Source organism: Phyllobates terribilis, unplaced genomic scaffold (assembly GCF_046119375.1).
Source record: "Phyllobates terribilis strain yellow unplaced genomic scaffold, ASM4611937v1 Scaffold_3__8_contigs__length_932513732, whole genome shotgun sequence".
NCBI classification, from domain to species: domain Eukaryota; kingdom Metazoa; phylum Chordata; class Amphibia; order Anura; family Dendrobatidae; genus Phyllobates; species Phyllobates terribilis.
Window position 1 is genome coordinate 534,552,197 of NW_027362763.1, and position 25,247 is coordinate 534,577,443.

Genomic DNA, 25,247 nt, shown 5'->3' on the forward strand with positions numbered 1-25,247 from the left:
TATTGAAACACACCGGAAAACAGACATTTAAAGTTATACAATGACATAAATAAATACACACAGCGCAAAATAAGGCTACACCCCGTCTGTCAAGCGACAGAATAAATAGAAGATAAATATACAAAATGTCAAAAACTTAAGGAACAAAGAAACTTTATGTATGCATGTATAGTCAGCAAAAAAATAAATAAATAAATCAGTATTTGAAAGTACACAGCAATGTGTATTACTAAGCTGACCAACAAGGCCCAAAACATCTACATCACAATACTGTAGATGGAGCACAATATTTAAGTAAATGCACCTATAAATACTCAAGGAAGAATGACTAAACTGCACAAATGCACAGAGTATTGAGAGATACAGTACAGACCAAAAGTTTGGACACACCTTCTCATTTAAAGATTTTTCTGTATTTTCATGACTATGAAAATTGTACATTCACACTGAAGGCATCAAAACTATGAATTAACACATGTGGAATTATATACTTAACAAAAAAGTGGGAAACAACTGAAAATATGTCTTATATTCTAGGTTCTTCAAACTAGCCACCTTTTGCTTTGATGACTGGTTTGCACACTCTTGGCATTCTCTTGATGAGCTTCAAGAGGTAGTCACCGGAAATGGTTTTCACTTCACAGGTGTGCCCTGTCAGGTTTAATAAGTGGGATTTCTTGCCTTATAAATGGGGTTGGGACCATCAGTTGTGTTGTGCAGAAGTCTGGTGGATACACAGCTGATAGTCCTACTGAATAGACTGTTAGAATTTGTATTATGGCAAGAAAAAAGCAGCTAAGTAAAGAAAAACGAGAAGCCATTATTACTTTAAGAAATGAAGGTCAGTCATTGCGAAAAATTGGGAAAACTTTGAAAGTGTCCCCAAGTGCAGTTGCAAAAACCATCAAGCGTTACAAAGAAACTGGCTCACATGAGGACCACCCCAGGAAAGGAAGACCAAGAATCACCTCTGCTTCTGAGGATAAGTTTATCCGAGTCACCGGCCTCAGAAATCGCAGGTTAACAGCAGCTCAGATTAGAGACCAGGTCAATGCCACACAGAGTTCTAGCAACAGACACATCTCTTCAACAACTGTTAAGAGGAGACTTGTGCAGCAGGCCTTCATGGTAAAATAGCTGCTAGGAAACCACTGCTAAGGACAGGCAACAAGCAGAAGAGACTTGTTTGAGCTAAAGAACACAAGGAATGGACATTAGACCAGTGGAAATCTGTGCTTTGGTCTGATGAGTCCAAATTTGAGATCTTTGGTTCCAACCACCGTGTCTTTGTGCGACGCAGAAAAGGTGAACGGATGGACTCTACATGCCTGGTTCCCACCGTGAAGCATGGAGGAGGAGGTGTGATGGTGCTTTGCTGGCGACACTGTTGGGGATTTATTCAAAATTGAAGGCATACTGAACCAGCATGGCTACCACAGCATCTTGCAGCGGCATGCTATTCCATCCAGTTTGCGTTTATTTGGACCATCATTTATTTTTCAACAGGACAATGACCCCAAACACACCTCCAGGCTGTGTAAGGACTATTTGACCAAGAAGGAGAGTGATTGGGTGCTACGCCAGATGACCTGGCCTCTACAGTCACCAGACCTGAACCCAATCGAGATGGTTTGGGGTGAGCTGGACCGCAGACTGAAGGCAAAAGGGCCAACAAGTGCTAAGCATCTCTGGGAACTCCTTCAAGATTGTTGGAAGACCATTTCCGGTGACTACCTCTTGAAGCTCATCAAGAGAATGCCAAAAGTGTGCAAAGTAGTCATCAAAGCAAAAGCTGGCTACTTTGAAGAACCTAAAATATAAGACATATTTTCAGTTGTTTCACACTTTTTTGTTAAGTATATAATTCCACATGTGTTAATTCATAGTTTTGATGCCTTCAGTGTGAATGTACAATTTTCATAGTCATGAAAATACAGAAAAATCTTTACATGAGAAGGTGTGTCCAAACTTTTGGTCTGTACTGTACATTAAGAGGGTTGGATTTATTTTTCCCTTAATAAAAAAGACCTTCATTTAAAAACTGCATTTTGTGTTTACTTGTGTTATCTTTATCTAATATTTAAATTTGTTTTGTGATCTGAAACATTTAAGTGTGACAAACATGCAAAAGAATAAGAAATCAGGAAGGGGGCAAACACTTTTTCAGGCTGTGTGCCCACGATGCGTTTTTCAAGCGTTTATGCTGCGGAATTTCCGCAGCGTAAACGCTTCAAAAACGCATGGTAATCCGCCCCCCCCATGGTCCCCAATGACAAGCCGCACTGTCAATGCCCATGCTGCGGATTTTTCCGCAGCGTTTATGCTGCGCTCAAAAATCCGCAGCATGTCCATTAATTTTGCGGAAGCGCGGCGTAATCGCCGCCATTAACTTGCATTAAGATGCATATAATCCGTGTCTGTACATTTGTACTCACGGATTATATGCGTTTCAATGTGCGGATGGTACCCGGGTCTGGAGAAGAGGAGACTCTCATCCAGACCTGGATACCACTGTACCTGTTAAAAAAAGAATAAAATAAAGATTATATTCACCTTCCGACGGCCCTCGGTCGCCTTCCCTGTGCTTGCAGGCAGGACTGAAGGACCTTCGGTGATGACACAGTCATGTGACCGCAGGCCCTTCAGTGCAGTGTCCTGCGATATCCCGGCAGCCAGGAACGAGCGCAGCTACACACCCCGGGCCATCGGAAGGTAAGCATAGTTTTTTTTGTTTTTTTTTTAAACATTCTTTCGGTTACACTATATAAATCCATGCTGTTTGCATGGATTTATACAGTGTGACCTAGTTGTCAAGCACTTTCCAAGTGATGCTAAAATCGCCTGGAAAGCGCTTGTCAATCCACATGCGGAAACGCATGTGCATAAGCTTCAAACCCGCATGTATTTGGCAGGAAAAACGCATGCACAATCTGCATGCGTTTTTTTCTGCCAGGGAGATGCAGAAATTTTCTGCATCGTGGGCACCTAGACTAACACCACTGTATAAACTGAAAGAAAGGCAAAAGGTTCAAAAGAGCAAGTGCTCTGATCCTATAATAAAGGATCAACATGTACAATGGCTGTATTGCGCTGTGCACTAAAGGAGGTGCAAGAGATAAAGACGCCTGACAGACAATACTGTCAACACATAGCTACCTGGAATATGTAAAGTGCATAGTGCAAAAGGAGTCCTGGATAAGAAAATGATCAGCATAGACCGGCGAAGTGAGATGCCCAATTTAAAGAAAATCTGTCAGCAGAAGTGTGTTATGTAATCTGAGAGCAGCATAATTTTGGGCAAGAGAGCCTGATTAAGAAAAAAACTAAATGCTAAGAAAGTCTTAATGGAGAAGAGCCTAAGTCTAAAGGAGGCACAGAAACAGTAGAGTTGCACAAAGAAAGTCAGCAACATTCAAAATAAGGGCTTCAAAACTTTTGCACAAGGTTACATGGTGAAATAAAGCAGCTACACACCCTACGCTGCACTATTCCAAGAAGATTTAGGACATTGTGTCAAAAGAATAGAACTTCCTGATTTGAACAGTTTTCAGATGTCAGACGCCTAATAGCAATTTGCATTGGACAGCAAAGGAAATGACATAGTTAACAAGTTTTCTAAGTAGTGCGTATTTTAGTAATGCAACATTACAATCCTTAATCTGCTTTTTCACTCCTTTATTCACAAGGCTTGACACAGCCATAGTATAAAGCCTCAATCACCCAGCACAGAGGACTGTGTGCTCTGCCATCCCATGCGCCGCCATGTACGAAATATTCTCCCTTAGAAAATACAGGGAAGATAAGAAACTGACTAAAACCAAAAAACTTTTTGCTATTCTAAGTAATTGTTTTTACTTTTTATCCTGTGCTTCAAAAAATCAATGCCGCTATGTAATTTGTTGCTATGGGCAGCAAAGGTTCTTTTTTTTTTACAAAACTGTGCCCCAATTAATCCGTGATACAGAACATAGCGAGCCAAACCTATCTTAGCCCCTGACACTTTTCTGACATAAAAAATTCATTAAATTATGGTATCATTTTTACACCATAATTTGAACCATTTTTTTTCTTTTCGCTCCTTATGGCACTTTTTTTTTTTAAAGTGTGTGTGACTTTGTTAAAGGGGCAAGGCCAAACATATCCTAAGAAATGTAATATAATTTTTGCCAGAAACTGGCATATATTAAGAGTGCAAATCAATGCAAGCTAATTTGATTTACGCTAGAAAGAGATGTGCCTAATTTATTAAGGAACATGCATCTCTTAATATACAATGCACATCTTACTCCAGCATGCTTTTTATACTGTCAAAGAATGATGGACTTAATAAGTTTCCCCATCTCAAAGGGTGCGTCATTAGTAATAAGGTGACAAACATGAGGTCTTACACACACAGCTTTTCAGTTTGCTCTGTATCTGTCATTCACTAAGGCTCGAAGGTTATCTGCACACAGAGGGTTTTTTTAGGTGGTTAAACTATGAGTTTTGCAGTTAATCTTTTGTTTTGTAAAATTTTTGAAGCCACTTCAAAAAAACTGACATGCACTTTCTTTTCTGTAGCCAGGTGTTTTTCAAAACCTGAAGCAGGAAAAAAAAACACTCATAAAACTGAACTTATGACCAGCAAAGTGGTTTTACAATAGAAATGAATGGGAAGAGTCTTTCATGCGTTTTTTTTTTTTTTCAGCCATTTTTGGAAGTGGACTTTCCAAAACGCTGCTCATAAAGCTTTGTGTTCACATGCCCTGAAGATTGCAGCTCATATGGCAATCCATAAAAATTCTGCAAGTGGTCCAATAAGGTAGCTGACACCCGATGTTAGTGGCCAGGACACAGCGCCTAGATTGCATATCCTTAAGACTCGTTCACACAACCAAATTTTCGGTCCAAGTGCTGTCTGTGGGAAAAAACGGACACCAATCAGACCAATGTTATTCAATGGAGCAGTGCAGATGAGGGAAAAAAAAATCACAGCATGCATTAGTTTCATCTGTAAATCGGATGATTCTATGCGTGCGTGAAAACAAAATAGAACTACACTTACCGGTAATTCGGTTTCTAAGACCCTCCACAACAGCACAGGTATTTCCTGTGGTGCTGTAGTGGAGGGGATTGGAGAAAAATCAGATGCTGTACGAAAACACAGTATAGCATCCGAAGTTTACGGATACGTTACAATTCAGTAACATAGGAAGCTGTAAGTAGTCTTGTAAATGATTAACAGCTGCTGCTGTGTAAAAAAAATATAAAAAAAAAAATTAAAAAAAAAAAAAGAAGGATTGTACACAGACTGCAAGCAGATGACAAGTGAAAGAAAAATTGTCCCACTTTTCTGCATTAAACTCTAAATGATTTTTTTTATACGGTCGTGTGAACCTAGCCTTGAGCTCACAGCTCCCACAGCAATCCATTCACACCCTGCAAATTTGCTTACAGAGGTAGCTGACACCTAGTTAGTGGCTAATGGCCCCATCACACTTAGCATCTCTGCAACGATCCCGACAACGATATGACCTTTCAGGGATCGTTACAGCGTCGCTATGTGGTCGCTGGTGAGCTGTCAAACAGGCAGGCTCACCAGCGATCAGGGGAGCAGCTACATCGTGGAAAGAATCTTTCCACGATGTCCTGCTCCTGGTTACCAGCCTGCTGAAGCAGGAGCAGGCTGGTAACCATGATAAACATCGGGTTACTAGGGGCACACGCGCACCTAGTAACCCGCTGTTTATCATGGTTACCACTCTGCTACGGTGAGCGGGAGGTTACCGCTCACCATAGCAGAGTGGTAACCATGATAAGCAGCGGGTTACTAAGTGCTCGCGCACCCCTAGTAACCCGCTGTTTATCATGGTTACCAGCCTAGTCGCTGGTCCCGCTGGTCACACACAGCGATGTGTGCTTACCAGCGGGAGGGCAACGACCAAAAAATGGTCCAGGACATTCTGCAGCGATCAGCGACCTCACAGCAGGGGCCTGATCGCTGCAAAGTGTCACACATAGCAACGTCGCTGGTGAGGTCGCTGTTGCGTCACCAAAACCGTGACACAGCAGCGATCTCGCTATGTGAGAAGGGGGCTTAAGGCACAGACCTTAGGGTCCTGCCACACACAGAGCAGTGAAGGGAAAGCTAATGAAAATTTCAGATGAGCATTTACCTTTAAATACTATAAATTTCATACGTTATAATCAATTGTTATGAAAATCTGGGGTAAGTTCCAACATAGCGAATAAAACTTGATTTTCTGGACGGAATATCAGTAGCATCTTATAGTACTAGAATCCTGTGTCAGATTTTAAAGGGAGTCTGTCAGTAGGATCGTCCCTCCTAAGCCGCCTATATGGGCATATAGGTCATAGAGAGCTGAATAAAATGATACCTTGATTTATGTGATCCAATGTCTTATTCCTGAGAAATCCATGTTTTCCTTATATGTAAATGAGCTATTAAGATCTATGGCCCAGATACAGATATCGGAGAATCTGCCTCCAGAGTTTATTATAAGGCAACATTACCAGTGTGAGACATGTAGATCAGGAGAGCAGACAGTCAGCCATTACATGTCTCACACTGGTAATGCCCCCTTTCATTTACAATAAGCTCTGAAGGGAGATTCTCCAGGAGATCTATGTCGGGGCCATAGATCTGAACAGTTCATTTACATATTAAGAAAAATGTAAATGTCTCTGGAATAAGACATCGGATCGCAGATATCAAGGTATAATTTTATTCAGCTTTCTTTGACCTGCATTCCCATATAGATGGCTTAATAGTGTTGATCCTACTGACAGATTCCCTTTAAGGAATTGATGCCATTTAAAGGATGAACTGTGCTTCTCAGAGCTCATTCAGTCATTTGTGGATTCAGGTCCAATTTCTGACGGCAAAGCACAGACCGGACACGTGTCTCCTGACTGGAGCATGACAGATTCATTTATTTCTATGAAGCTGTCATGTTTGGGTTAGGAGACCCTCGGCCAAATCGTGCACTGCGGTCGTGATCTGGCTGAGATTCACATACGTCTGAATGAGCCCTTACCTGGACTGTGTTTTTGCAACAATATTGCAGCTACATTTCCAATGTGGATCTTCAAAAATGCATCCTGTGAACGTACCCTTCTTGTTGATCAGTTTGTGCGCTTACACTGGGCAATTATCTTTACAATTACCAGGAAATGAACAATTGTAATGACAAGCACATGTAAGAAGGGCTATATGTCCTGAGGTGTACAAGGTATTGATACTGGGTACAGCCTGTAATATGAGGGAAGAAGTTAGAACAAGGAAGTCACATGGCCTAAAAAAAATAGTCACCTGATCCATCCAAAGCTAAATATGTATCAACTTAAGAGAAAAATGAGGAAGTAGTGAGCAAAGCTCATATAGATTATCAGATGTTACACAACAAAGCCAGAAATCCCCTACTTGTCAACTGAAAAGAACACCAACAATGAATGCAACAGTAAGAAACACATGAAAGATGTTGTGCAGCTTTATACAAGTTCTGCTATGAGCAGATTATAGGAACACAATGTTTCCGGTAATAAAATACCACAGCTTTATATCTTTGGTCCTATATACGTGGGTCACAGCATATTCCAGTAGGTACATGTCGTGTTTCTAAAAGCCACCATGCACATTAGATGACAGCCATCTATCTTGTATGGGGGTCTCCAGTCTGTTACCTAAAAGATTATGCCTACGGACTCAAGGATTGGGAAGTTGGATCCTTTTGTTAGGTGGGCAAATAGGTCTCTCATAGAGAACCACAGGAATTCTTAGTGAAGCAATTGTCAATATGATACAAAGATATCAAAAAGCCATTATCTGCCCCAAAATGGTACTAAGGAAAGCAAAATACATCTTTCCACCAAAACAAACAAAAAACAACCCTCATATAGCTTTGTAAATAGAATAGTTACAAAGTTATGGTTCTTAGATTATAAAAAAAAACAAAAAGTAGTGAAACATTAAAAATACATCTATTTGGCATAGCTGCAATCATCAGCTCACGGAATAAAGTTAACATGTGAAATAAACAGTAATGTAACACCATGGTACCAACCCAACACATAATGGAAAGACATTGTATGTGCCAGGGCTGTAGAGTCGGTAAGCCAAACCTCCGACTCCAACTCCGACTCCTCAATTTCCATGACACCGACTCCAACTCCGACTCCACGACTCCGACTCCCTCATACACGGCTCATGTTTAAGTGATAAATTTACTGTAGCACAGATTCATCTCAGCTAAAAGTCTAGACCCTTAGATCAGGAATAGGACAGACATTTATACGACATTTCAGAACTTTCCCAAATTCTTATGAAAAAAATATTCCCCACAAACTGCGTTGAACCACTGTACCCAATTTATTATATATTTTAGGAGATGAAGTCGGTCCATTTTATACAGACTCCGATTCCAACTCCACCAAAATGGACACAGACTCCAACTCCACAGCCCTGGTATGTGCAGCATGGTAAACGACATACAATATAAAACATAGTAAAGAAGTGGTAAAATTGTTTTGTTGTTTTTGTTTTTTTTTAATTCCCTACATAAAGAATTAATATTAGAGCTGAGCAAAAATATTTGAATGATCCTGGTCCAGTGTCCACATAGGGCATCCTTGGCACCACTTGTGATTTCTAGGCCCCAGCATCATCATGGTGACATGGTGTGACGCGAGACATGACATGGTGTGACGCGAGACATGACATGGTGTGACGCGAGACATGACATGGTGTGACGCCAGACATGACATGGTGTGACGCCAGACATGACATCACGCGAGACTTAGTGACTAGAACTCATGTAAAGTCATGAAGTTGGGCGGGCCTAGTAATTAGAAGAGGCACACAAGGTGCAGGTATATAAGCGCCAGCAAAGTAAGTCCAGCTGCCTTGGAGTACCGACAAGAATGTAGAACAGGGTTTTACTCAGCTCTAGTTACTATAAGTAAATCAATTCAAATACCCCAAAATGGTGCCAGTGGGACATAAAACAACTCCCCTCCCACCCATGCAGCTCTGCTGAAGTAAAAATAAAATGGTTCTGGTTGTATGCAATGATGAAAAAAAAAATACTTTGTTCTAAAGACCAAAAGCACCAAACAGACCAGTCCTGAATGGGGTTAACCAGCCAGCACTCCAGAGGTGTCTGTTTTAATACATGATTCTATTCCCTACAATGTACGAATTCTTGACCATCTCTTCTCATAACACTGCATTACGCCAATCCATATAATTTCAAAGCATCATTTCCTGTTAGTATTAACATGCAGTCCGATATTAGGTTATGGCAGGCAGATGCTTGTGACAGACCCAGGGGCCATTGTTAGACTCCAAGCCTTCACCCACTTCCAGTCCGATTGAGTTGAAGAGGACTGATGTGCTAACAGAAAAATGGCTTCCTCTATTGGTCAATCTCTGCCACCGGCATTTAAAAGGTTTATCCAGAACTTTTTTTTAAACTATGGGCCTAAAAAGTAACAGGCAGGTAGTTGCTAACTATCTGCCTGTTCTACTCGGCGCCAGCACAAAAAGGTCCTTGACTGCTCCTGCCAGCGATTCAGCTGCACAATGTCAACAGAGCAGCTCTTCCTCTTCCGTGTCGCTCAATCGACAGAGGGCAACTGCCGATGTCATACTGATTGAGAGCTGGCTTCCTGCAGTTAGGCAGCCGGCTGTCAATCAGCATTCTGTCGGCAGCCACGCTCAGTCAACAGAGCAGAGTGGAAGAGAAGCCACTGCTCTGCTTGACATGACGTCAGCGGAAGCTGCTGTGGCCGTTTGTACAAGCAGAGATCGGTGCCGAGCACAACAGGCACGTGGGTAGCAGCCACCAGCCTGGGTTTTTTTTTACTACGGGGCTAAAAACGAAGTCTTAAATAAACCCTTTAACTGGTACAATTGAAAGCCACAACTGTTCCAGCACCTATTAGTCACCCTGAGACGTAATCGCAGAGTGCATATGGGTTGCCCCCTTCGGTGACATCTTTGAAAGCTTATTAAACCCAGCCTATGCCTGGGCATCATGGGAGATTGTTAATTTCACTGTATGCTGCAATACTGTAATCAAAATTTTTTACAAATATAAAAAAAACAACTAATGTTTGAATCACCCTCATTTTGAGAATACAAAAAAAAAATAAAAAAACATTTTTGGTTTCCACAAAAGTCCAATCTATCAAATTCAAATAGCATTTAACCCATACAACAAATGCAGAAAAAAAAGAAACAAAAAGAAGAAAAAATAAAAAAATTACGGATCTCAAAAATGGCGACACAAACCGAATTTTCTATTTATAAAATGATTTTTTTTAACAGTTTTTTTTTCTAAAAAATAAAAAAAAAAACTACAGTGGTAACACCTAATAATGGAATCAGGCTATGTGCCCACGCTGCGGAAATGAAGCAGAAATTTTCTGCATGTCCTCTCCCGGATAAACGCATGCGGAATTCCGCATGCGTTTATCATGCGTTTATCGCGCGATTTCCACATGCGGAATTGCCTTGCGTTTTTTATTGCATTGCAAAGGCAATTTCGCTTGCGGAAACGCAAAATTAATGAACATGCTGCGGATTTTTCCCCGCAGCAAAAACGCTGCACAAAAATCCGCAGCATGGGCATTGAACTTGCGTAATCACATTGGGGACTATGGGGGGCGGATAACATAGCGTTAAACAAGCGTTTACGCTGCGGAAATTCCGCAGCATATCCGCTTGAAAAACGCTACGTGGGCACATACCCTCACACTGGCCTAAAGAATCATGTATCCCTTTTGACTTAATGGCGTAATAATGAGACTGACAACTTCCGCATAATTGCAATTCTCACAAAACCTGAATTTTTTTTCCCTTTTTATCAGTAAAATATATGGTAAAATTAATTAAGTCATTCAAAACTACAACTCGCCCTGCAAAGAGCAATGTGGATACAAAAGTAAAAATAATTATAACACTTGAAAGAAAGAGAGGAAAATTCTGAAAACAGAAAATTTAAAAACGGCCCGCCATGAATGGGTTAAGGTGGCATTTTTCCTTATTATTTTATAATGTATTAGTACAGATATATGAAGATGATACTTTTCAGTATTGTACTATATTAGTATACATACATAGAGATGGTATTCCATATTAAACTGTAATATATGTATAGATATATTACATATATGGAGATGATCTTTTCTATACTGTACTACATACCGGTAAGTGTACATATATGGAGATGACACTCTTTTATACTGTAATATATATGTAGGGGTTTATATAATATATGATACTTTTCTACACCGAAATATCAGTATATACAGTATTTACAACACTGATCTTACAGTATAGAAAAGTACTATCTACATGTAAACTAATTATCAGTAATATATAAGTATACATATATAGAGATCAAACAGATGTCCCTCTACCCCGACACACGTTTCATGAAAACTTCCTCAGGGGCCGTGTCAGGGAGGGGGGATGCCGGATCTTATAATGGATGCAGCACCCAATCATAATTCCTTGAATGCACTGCCGGTTTGCGGGTCAAACGCCGGAAGTTGCGGAGTCACGTAAGTAGGGGTAGGCACAGGACGTCACGCGCCACTTGATACCAGTCGCAATACTTTTAACACAGTCACGTGCCCCCTCACTTCGAATTTTGATTGGATGCTGCATCCATTATAACATCCGGCGTCCCCCTCCCTGACACACCGCGAGGAATTGTTCACGAAATGAGCATTGGGGTAGAGGGACTTCTGATTGCCAGGTCCAGCAACTACATCATTACCCTGGTATTGGTATATCATTATTCAGCACATTGACACTTTACTGGCCTTAGGCATATTATAGAGACTGTCATTAGCTGACTGTTCATGCATCAGCATGATTGTTTGCCACATGAGCTATAGTACTTTTACTGAATCATTGCTGTGTATTAACTTGGAATATACACTGACCAGGTGTTATCTTGCTACCGCAATAGCTGGGCTTTTAGGGCATTATTCCAGCTAGTCCCTCACATTTGAGGCACTTGATTTTAATGTATGTTATTATAATAAAATGTATTACTTTTATATATCATTTTTGCAGAGTTCATGTTTTGATTACCTTACCCCTTATATGGTTATATGGGTATCAATGGTGATAGTCTATTTTGATGATACCATTCTCTATATATAGACCTACATTGATTAATCTAATATCATAGTAATACATTAGTGTACACACGTGGAGACGGCATTCTATATACACTGTACATTAGTGTACACACGTGGAGAAGGCATTCTATATACACTATACATTAGTGTACACACGTGGAGACGGCATTCTATATACACTGTACATTAGTGTACACACGTGGAGACGGCATTCTATATACACTATACATTAGTGTACACACGTGGAGATGGCATTCTATATACACTATACATTAGTGTACACACGTGGAGATGGCATTCTATATACACTGTACATTAGTGTACACACGTGGAGACGGCATTCTATACACACTGTACATTAGTGTACACACGTGGAGACGGCATTCTATATACACTGTACATTAGTGTACACACGTGGAGACGGCATTCTATATACACTGTACATTAGTGTACACACGTGGAGACGGCATTCTATATACACTGTACATTAGTGTACACACGTGGAGACGGCATTCTATATACACTGTACATTAGTGTACACACGTGGAGACGGCATTCTATATACACTGTACATTAGTGTACACACGTGGAGACGGCATTCTATATACACTGTACATTAGTGTACACACGTGGAGACGGCATTCTATATACACTATACATTAGTGTACACACGTGGAGACGGCATTCTATATACACTATACATTAGTGTACACACGTGGAGACGGCATTCTATATACACTGTACATTAGTGTACACACGTGGAGACGGCATTCTATATACACTGTACATTAGTGTACACACGTGGAGACGGCATTCTATATACACTGTACATTAGTGTACACACGTGGAGACGGCATTCTATATACACTATACATTAGTGTACACACGTGGAGACGGCATTCTATATACACTGTACATTAGTGTACACACGTGGAGACGGCATTCTATATACACTGTACATTAGTGTACATACGTGGAGACGGCATTCTATATACACTGTACATTAGTGTACACACGTGGAGACGGCATTCTATATACACTGTACATTAGTGTACACACGTGGAGACGGCATTCTATATACACTGTACATTAGTGTACACACGTGGAGACGGCATTCTATATACACTATACATTAGTGTACACACGTGGAGACGGCATTCTATATACACTATACATTAGTGTACACACGTGGAGACGGCATTCTATATACACTGTACATTAGTGTACACACGTGGAGACGGCATTCTATATACACTGTACATTAGTGTACACACGTGGAGACGGCATTCTATATACACTATACATTAGTGTACACACGTGGAGACGGCATTCTATATACACTATACATTAGTGTACACACGTGGAGACGGCATTCTATATACACTATACATTAGTGTACACACGTGGAGACGGCATTCTATATACACTATACATTAGTGTACATACGTGGAGACGGCATTCTATATACACTATACATTAGTGTACATACGTGGAGACGGCATTCTATATACACTATACATTAGTGTACATACGTGGAGACGGCATTCTATATACACTATACATTAGTGTACATACGTGGAGACGGCATTCTATATACATTATACATTAGTGTACACGCGTGGAGACGGCATTCTATATACATTATACATTAGTGTACACGTGTGGAGACGGCATTCTATATACACTGTACATTAGTGTACACGCGTGGAGACGGCATTCTATATACACTGTACATTAGTGTACACACGTGGAGACGGCATTCTATATACACTGTACATTAGTGTACACACGTGGAGACGGCATTCTATATACACTATACATTAGTGTACACACGTGGAGACGGCATTCTATATACACTATACATTAGTGTACACACGTGGAGACGGCATTCTATATACACTATACATTCGTGTACACACGTGGAGACGGCATTCTATATACACTGTACATTCGTGTACACACGTGGAGACGGCATTCTATATACACTGTACATTAGTGTACACACGTGGAGACGGCATTCTATATACACTGTACATTAGTGTACACACGTGGAGACGGCATTCTATATACACTGTACATTAGTGTACACAAGTGGAGACGGCATTCTATATACACTATACATTAGTGTACACACGTGGAGACGGCATTCTATACACACTATACATTAGTGTACACACGTGGAGACGGCATTCTATATACACTATACATTAGTGTACACACGTGGAGACGGCATTCTATACACACTGTACATTAGTGTACACACATGGAGATGGCATTCTATATACACTGTACATTAGTGTACACACATGGAGATGGCATTCTATATACACTATACATTAGTGTACACACATGGAGACGGCATTCTATACACACTGTACATTAGTGTACACACATGGAGACGGCATTCTATACACACTGTACATTAGTGTACACACATGGAGATGGCATTCTATATACACTGTACATAAGTGTACATACATGGAGATGGCATTCTATATACACTGTACATAAGTGTACATACATGGAGATGGCATTCTATATACACTGTACATTAGTGTGCACACATGGAGATGGCATTCTATATACACTGTACATTAGTGTACACACATGGAGATGGCATTCTATATACACTGTACATTAGTGTACACACATGGAGATGGCATTCTATACATTAGTGTACACACATGGAGATGGCATTCTATATACACTATACATTAGTGTACATACATGGAGACGGCATTCTATATACACTGTACATTAGTGTGCACACATGGAGATGGCATTATATATACACTGTACATTAGTGTACACACATGGAGATGGCATTCTATATACACTATACATTAGTGTACATACATGGAGACGGCATTCTATATACACTGTACATTAGTGTGCACACATGGAGATGGCATTATATATACACTGTACATTAGTGTACACACATGGAGATGGCATTCTATATACACTGTACATTAGTGTACACACATGGAGATGGCATTCTATATACACTGTACATTAGTGTACACACATGGAGATGGCATTCTATACATTAGTGTACATACATGGAGATGGCATTCTATATACACTGTACATTAGTGTACACACATGGAGATGGCATTCTATACACACTGTACATTAGTGTACACACATGGAGATGGCATTCTATACATTAGTGTACACACATGGAGATGGCATTCTATATACACTGTACATTAGTGTACACACATGGAGATGGCATTCTATACACACTGTACATTAGTGTACACACATGGAGATGGCATTCTATACATTAGTGTACACACATGGAGATGGCATTCTCTATACACTATACATTAGTGTACATACATGGAGATGGCATTCTATATACACTGTACATTAGTGTACACACATGGAGATGGCATTCTATATACACTGTACATTAGTGTACACACATGGAGACGGCATTCTATACATTAGTGTACATACATGGAGATGGCATTCTATATACACTATACATTAGTGTACATACATGGAGACGGCATTCTATATACACTGTACATTAGTGTACACACATGGAGATGGCATTCTATATACACTGTACATTAGTGTACACACATGGAGATGGCATTCTATACACACTGTACATTAGTGTACACACATGGAGATGGCATTCTATACACACTGTACATTAGTGTACACACATGGAGATGGCATTCTATATACACTATACATTAGTGTACACACATGGAGATGGCATTCTATATACACTGTACATTAGTGTACACACATGGAGATGGCATTCTATATACACTGTACATTAGTGTACACACATGGAGACGGCATTCTATACATTAGTGTACATACATGGAGATGGCATTCTATATACACTATACATTAGTGTACACACATGGAGATGGCATTCTATATACACTGTACATTAGTGTACACACATGGAGATGGCATTCTATATACACTGTACATTAGTGTACACACATGGAGATGGCATTCTATACACACTGTACATTAGTGTACATACATGGAGATGGCATTCTATATACACTATACATTAGTGTACACACATGGAGATGGCATTCTATACACACTGTACATTAGTGTACATACATGGAGACGGCATTCTATATACACTGTACATTAGTGTACACACATGGAGATGGCATTCTATATACACTGTACATTAGTGTACACACATGGAGATGGCATTCTATACACACTGTACATTAGTGTACATACATGGAGACGGCATTCTATATACACTGTACATTAGTGTACACACATGGAGATGGCATTCTATATACACTGTACAATAGTGTACACACATGGAGACGGCATTCTATATACACTGTACATTAGTGTACACACATGGAGATGGCATTCTATACACACTGTACATTAGTGTACATACATGGAGATGGCATTCTATATACACTATACATTAGTGTACACACATGGAGATGGCATTCTATACACACTGTACATTAGTGTACATACATGGAGACGGCATTCTATATACACTGTACATTAGTGTACACACATGGAGATGGCATTCTATACACACTGTACATTAGTGTACATACATGGAGATGGCATTCTATATACACCATACATTAGTGTACACACATGGAGATGGCATTCTATATACACTGTACATTAGTGTACACACATGGAGATGGCATTCTATATACACTATACATTAGTGTACACACGTGGAGACGGCATTCTATACATTAGTGTACACACGTGGAGATGGCATTCTATATACACTGTACATTAGTGTACACACGTGGAGACGGCATTCTATATACACTATACATTAGTGTACACACGTGGAGACGGCATTCTATATACACTATACATTAGTGTACACACGTGGAGATGGCATTCTATATACACTATACATTAGTGTACACACATGGAGACGGCATTCTATACATTAGTGTACATACATGGAGATGGCATTCTATATACACTATACATTAGTGTACACACATGGAGATGGCATTCTATATACACTATACATTAGTGTACACACATGGAGATGGCATTCTATATACACTATACATTAGTGTACACACATGGAGACGGCATTCTATACATTAGTGTACATACATGGAGATGGCATTCTATATACACTATACATTAGTGTACACACGTGGAGACGGCATTCTATATACACTATACATTAGTGTACACACGTGGAGATGGCATTCTATATACACTATACATTAGTGTACACACGTGGAGATGGCATTCTATATACACTGTACATTAGTGTACACACGTGGAGACGGCATTCTATACACACTGTACATTAGTGTACACACGTGGAGACGGCATTCTATATACACTGTACATTAGTGTACACACGTGGAGACGGCATTCTATATACACTGTACATTAGTGTACACACGTGGAGACGGCATTCTATATACACTGTACATTAGTGTACACACGTGGAGACGGCATTCTATATACACTGTACATTAGTGTACACACGTGGAGACGGCATTCTATATACACTGTACATTAGTGTACACACGTGGAGACGGCATTCTATATACACTGTACATTAGTGTACACACGTGGAGACGGCATTCTATATACACTATACATTAGTGTACACACGTGGAGACGGCATTCTATATACACTATACATTAGTGTACACACGTGGAGACGGCATTCTATATACACTGTACATTAGTGTACACACGTGGAGACGGCATTCTATATACACTGTACATTAGTGTACACACGTGGAGACGGCATTCTATATACACTGTACATTAGTGTACACACGTGGAGACGGCATTCTATATACACTATACATTAGTGTACACACGTGGAGACGGCATTCTATATACACTGTACATTAGTGTACACACGTGGAGACGGCATTCTATATACACTGTACATTAGTGTACATACGTGGAGACGGCATTCTATATACACTGTACATTAGTGTACACACGTGGAGACGGCATTCTATATACACTGTACATTAGTGTACACACGTGGAGACGGCATTCTATATACACTGTACATTAGTGTACACACGTGGAGACGGCATTCTATATACACTATACATTAGTGTACACACGTGGAGACGGCATTCTATATACACTATACATTAGTGTACACACGTGGAGACGGCATTCTATATACACTGTACATTAGTGTACACACGTGGAGACGGCATTCTATATACACTGTACATTAGTGTACACACGTGGAGACGGCATTCTATATACACTATACATTAGTGTACACACGTGGAGACGGCATTCTATATACACTATACATTAGTGTACACACGTGGAGACGGCATTCTATATACACTATACATTAGTGTACACACGTGGAGACGGCATTCTATATACACTATACATTAGTGTACATACGTGGAGACGGCATTCTATATACACTATACATTAGTGTACATACGTGGAGACGGCATTCTATATACACTATACATTAGTGTACATACGTGGAGACGGCATTCTATATACACTATACATTAGTGTACATACGTGGAGACGGCATTCTATATACATTATACATTAGTGTACACGCGTGGAGACGGCATTCTATATACATTATACATTAGTGTACACGTGTGGAGACGGCATTCTATATACACTGTACATTAGTGTACACGCGTGGAGACGGCATTCTATATACACTGTACATTAGTGTACACACGTGGAGACGGCATTCTATATACACTGTACATTAGTGTACACACGTGGAGACGGCATTCTATATACACTATACATTAGTGTACACACGTGGAGACGGCATTCTATATACACTATACATTCGTGTACACACGTGGAGACGGCATTCTATATACACTATACATTCGTGTACACACGTGGAGACGGCATTCTATATACACTGTACATTAGTGTACACACGTGGAGACGGCATTCTATATACACTGTACATTAGTGTACACACGTGGAGACGGCATTCTATATACACTGTACATTAGTGTACACAAGTGGAGACGGCATTCTATATACACTATACATTAGTGTACACACGTGGAGACGGCATTCTATACACACTATACATTAGTGTACACACGTGGAGACGGCATTCTATATACACTATACATTAGTGTACACACGTGGAGACGGCATTCTATACACACTGTACATTAGTGTACACACATGGAGATGGCATTCTATATACACTGTACATTAGTGTACACACATGGAGATGGCATTCTATATACACTATACATTAGTGTACACACATGGAGACGGCATTCTATACACACTGTACATTAGTGTACACACATGGAGACGGCATTCTATACACACTGTACATTAGTGTACACACATGGAGATGGCATTCTATATACACTGTACATAAGTGTACATACATGGAGATGGCATTCTATATACACTGTACATAAGTGTACATACATGGAGATGGCATTCTATATACACTGTACATTAGTGTGCACACATGGAGATGGCATTCTATATACACTGTACATTAGTGTACACACATGGAGATGGCATTCTATATACACTGTACATTAGTGTACACACATGGAGATGGCATTCTATACATTAGTGTACACACATGGAGATGGCATTCTATATACACTATACATTAGTGTACATACATGGAGACGGCATTCTATATACACTGTACATTAGTGTGCACACATGGAGATGGCATTATATATACACTGTACATTAGTGTACACACATGGAGATGGCATTCTATATACACTATACATTAGTGTACATACATGGAGACGGCATTCTATATACACTGTACATTAGTGTGCACACATGGAGATGGCATTATATATACACTGTACATTAGTGTACACACATGGAGATGGCATTCTATATACACTGTACATTAGTGTACACACATGGAGATGGCATTCTATATACACTGTACATTAGTGTACACACATGGAGATGGCATTCTATACATTAGTGTACATACATGGAGATGGCATTCTATATACACTGTACATTAGTGTACACACATGGAGATGGCATTCTATACACACTGTACATTAGTGTACACACATGGAGATGGCATTCTATACATTAGTGTACACACATGGAGATGGCATTCTATATACACTGTACATTAGTGTACACACATGGAGATGGCATTCTATACACACTGTACATTAGTGTACACACATGGAGATGGCATTCTATACATTAGTGTACACACATGGAGATGGCATTCTCTATACACTATACATTAGTGTACATACATGGAGATGGCATTCTATATACACTGTACATTAGTGTACACACATGGAGATGGCATTCTATATACACTGTACATTAGTGTACACACATGGAGACGGCATTCTATACATTAGTGTACATACATGGAGATGGCATTCTATATACACTATACATTAGTGTACATACATGGAGACGGCATTCTATATACACTGTACATTAGTGTACACACATGGAGATGGCATTCTATATACACTGTACATTAGTGTACACACATGGAGATGGCATTCTATACACACTGTACATTAGTGTACACACATGGAGATGGCATTCTATACACACTGTACATTAGTGTACACACATGGAGATGGCATTCTATATACACTATACATTAGTGTACACACATGGAGATGGCATTCTATATACACTGTACATTAGTGTACACACATGGAGATGGCATTCTATATACACTGTACATTAGTGTACACACATGGAGACGGCATTCTATACATTAGTGTACATACATGGAGATGGCATTCTATATACACTATACATTAGTGTACACACATGGAGATGGCATTCTATATACACTGTACATTAGTGTACACACATGGAGATGGCATTCTATATACACTGTACATTAGTGTACACACATGGAGATGGCATTCTATACACACTGTACATTAGTGTACATACATGGAGATGGCATTCTATATACACTATACATTAGTGTACACACATGGAGATGGCATTCTATACACACTGTACATTAGTGTACATACATGGAGACGGCATTCTATATACACTGTACATTAGTGTACACACATGGAGATGGCATTCTATATACACTGTACATTAGTGTACACACATGGAGATGGCATTCTATACACACTGTACATTAGTGTACATACATGGAGACGGCATTCTATATACACTGTACATTAGTGTACACACATGGAGATGGCATTCTATATACACTGTACAATAGTGTACACACATGGAGACGGCATTCTATATACACTGTACATTAGTGTACACACATGGAGATGGCATTCTATACACACTGTACATTAGTGTACATACATGGAGATGGCATTCTATATACACTATACATTAGTGTACACACATGGAGATGGCATTCTATACACACTGTACATTAGTGTACATACATGGAGACGGCATTCTATATACACTGTACATTAGTGTACACACATGGAGATGGCATTCTATACACACTGTACATTAGTGTACATACATGGAGATGGCATTCTATATACACCATACATTAGTGTACACACATGGAGATGGCATTCTATATACACTGTACATTAGTGTACACACATGGAGATGGCATTCTATATACACTATACATTAGTGTACACACGTGGAGACGGCATTCTATACATTAGTGTACACACGTGGAGATGGCATTCTATATACACTGTACATTAGTGTACACACGTGGAGACGGCATTCTATATACACTATACATTAGTGTACACACGTGGAGACGGCATTCTATATACACTATACATTAGTGTACACACGTGGAGATGGCATTCTATATACACTATACATTAGTGTACACACATGGAGACGGCATTCTATACATTAGTGTACATACATGGAGATGGCATTCTATATACACTATACATTAGTGTACACACATGGAGATGGCATTCTATATACACTATACATTAGTGTACACACATGGAGATGGCATTCTATATACACTATACATTAGTGTACACACATGGAGACGGCATTCTATACATTAGTGTACATACATGGAGATGGCATTCTATATACACTATACATTAGTGTACACACATGGAGATGGCATTCTATATACACTATACATTAGTGTACACACATGGAGACGGCATTCTATACATTAGTGTACATACATGGAGATGGCATTCTATATACACTATACATTAGTGTACACACATGGAGATGGCATTCTATATACACTATACATTAGTGTACATACATGGAGACGGCATTCTATATACACTGTACATTAGTGTACACACATGGAGACGGCATTCTATACACACTGTACATTAGTGTACATACATGGAGATGGCATTCTATATACACTGTACATTAGTGTGCACACATGGAGATGGCATTCTATATACACTGTACATTAGTGTACACACATGGAGATGGCATTCTATATACACTATACATTAGTGTACACACATGGAGATGGCATTCTATATACACTGTACATTAGTGTACACACATGGAGATGGCATTCTATATACACTGTACATTAGTGTACACACATGGAGACGGCATTCTATACACACTGTACATTAGTGTACATACATGGAGATGGCATTCTATATACACTATACATTAGTGTACACACATGGAGATGGCATTCTATACACACTGTACATTAGTGTACATACATGGAGACGGCATTCTATATACACTGTACATTAGTGTACACACATGGAGATGGCATTCTATATACACTGTACATTAGTGTACACACATGGAGATGGCATTCTATATACACTGTACATTAGTGTACACACATGGAGATGGCATTCTATATACACTGTACATTAGTGTACACACATGGAGATGGCATTCTATACACACTGTACATTAGTGTACATACATGGAGACGGCATTCTATATACACTGTACATTAGTGTACACACATGGAGATGGCATTCTATATACACTGTACAATAGTGTACACACATGGAGACGGCATTCTATACATTAGTGTACATACATGGAGATGGCATTCTATATACACTATACATTAGTGTACACACATGGAGATGGCATTCTATATACACTGTACATTAGTGTACACACATGGAGATGGCATTCTATATACACTATACATTAGTGTACACACGTGGAGATGGCATTCTATATACACTGTACATTAGTGTACACACGTGGAGACGGCATTCTATATACATTGTACATTAGTGTACACACGTGGAGACGGCATTCTATATACACTATACATTAGTGTACACACGTGGAGATGGCATTCTATATACACTATACATTAGTGTACACACATGGAGACGGCATTCTATACATTAGTGTACATACATGGAGATGGCATTCTATATACACTATACATTAGTGTACACACATGGAGATGGCATTCTATATACACTATACATTAGTGTACACACATGGAGATAGCATTCTATATACACTATACATTAGTGTACACACATGGAGACGGCATTCTATACATTAGTGTACATACATGGAGATGGCATTCTATATACACTATACATTAGTGTACACACATGGAGATGGCATTCTATATACACTATACATTAGTGTACACACATGGAGACGGCATTCTATACATTAGTGTACATACATGGAGATGGCATTCTATATACACTATACATTAGTGTACACACATGGAGATGGCATTCTATATACACTATACATTAGTGTACATACATGGAGACGGCATTCTATATACACTGTACATTAGTGTACACACATGGAGACGGCATTCTATACACACTGTACATTAGTGTACATACATGGAGATGGCATTCTATATACACTGTACATTAGTGTGCACACATGGAGATGGCATTCTATATACACTGTACATTAGTGTACACACATGGAGATGGCATTCTATATACACTATACATTAGTGTACACACATGGAGATGGCATTCTATATACACTGTACATTAGTGTACACACATGGAGATGGCATTCTATATACACTATACATTAGTGTACACACATGGAGATGGCATTCTATATACACTGTACATTAGTGTACACACATGGAGATGGCATTCTATATACACTGTACATTAGTGTACACACATGGAGATGGCATTCTTGTACACTAAACACCTTCCTACATTTTTACACCTACTATACTATATACTACGTACATCCATACATCCAGCTGGCAGTGATGCGTGCCAGCTCTCAGGCCTGTGGTATCGCAGGACATTGATAGGCAGAGACTTCACCTACCACCCAGCTACATGAAACCCCTAAGCATGTGCCCCCTGGGCTCCGCAGTCTGGATGTTACCTGGCATGGGTCCGCTTGTGGGCCTAGCACCAGCCGTCAGAGCTGTGAGGGCAGCCAGCAGAAGGACAGGAAGGCTCCTGGTCAGGATGGCATCCATAGCTGAGGGCGGCAGCGCGTTATATGTCAGGAACAACCCACGTAATCAAAGCCTAAGGGAACTCCCTAGACCAGGGCACTGTACTGTAAGCAGAGACTGGCGAGGCGGCGGCTCCCGGCCTACGTCCAGTATAAGGAGGCCTCCCACATCCAGCCGCGCCGCCTCCCACATCCAGCCGCGCCGCCTCCCACATCCAGCCACCACGCTTCGTATTATCACGCCGTGTGTGGTGTAACGAGGGCATTTCCCCTCATTTAATAACATGTAGACGTACACCCGCAGGCAGGGCTTCTCCATCAGCCGGACTGAGGGGGAGAACATATATTTTTGGGAATGAACCAGCGCTCACTGCCAGCGAATACATTCTGCAGTGAAGAGGTTAATACTAAAGGGTCTCTTATGGTGTTGCCAGCCCACAGTCTGGTCAGGAGCGGGCACAGAATTGGGCCCCTGTGTAAGAGCGCTATATGGGCCCTTTACAGTCCGCTAGCTCCTCATAACGCACCATTGCCCCTGCTTTGCTGGTGATAGTGGCCCCCTCACCTCCTGGGCCCTTGTGCTGCTGCACAGGTTGCACCAATGCTATATCTGCCCCTGAGTGTCTAGATAAGAAATAGAATCCTGACAAAGCCCATTAAGACTCCGCCGACATCTGCACTAGTATGTCCGCATTCTGCTCTGTTTATAGGAACAGAAGTACCAAAAT

General features: G+C 40.1%; 1 protein-coding gene across 1 annotated transcript in view; it reads right to left on the reverse strand.

The window, feature by feature from the left end:
* The window catches only part of IFNGR1 (interferon gamma receptor 1), a 78,513-nt gene extending 53,803 nt beyond the window's left edge, over nucleotides 1–24,710 (reverse strand). Inside the window, exon 1 of the mRNA XM_073671319.1 lies at nucleotides 24,445–24,710. Coding sequence (XP_073527420.1) covers nucleotides 24,445–24,541 — 97 coding nt within the window. The 5' untranslated portion in view covers nucleotides 24,542–24,710. The remainder of the gene's footprint in view (nucleotides 1–24,444) is intronic.
* Between the last annotated feature and the right edge of the window lie 537 nt (nucleotides 24,711–25,247).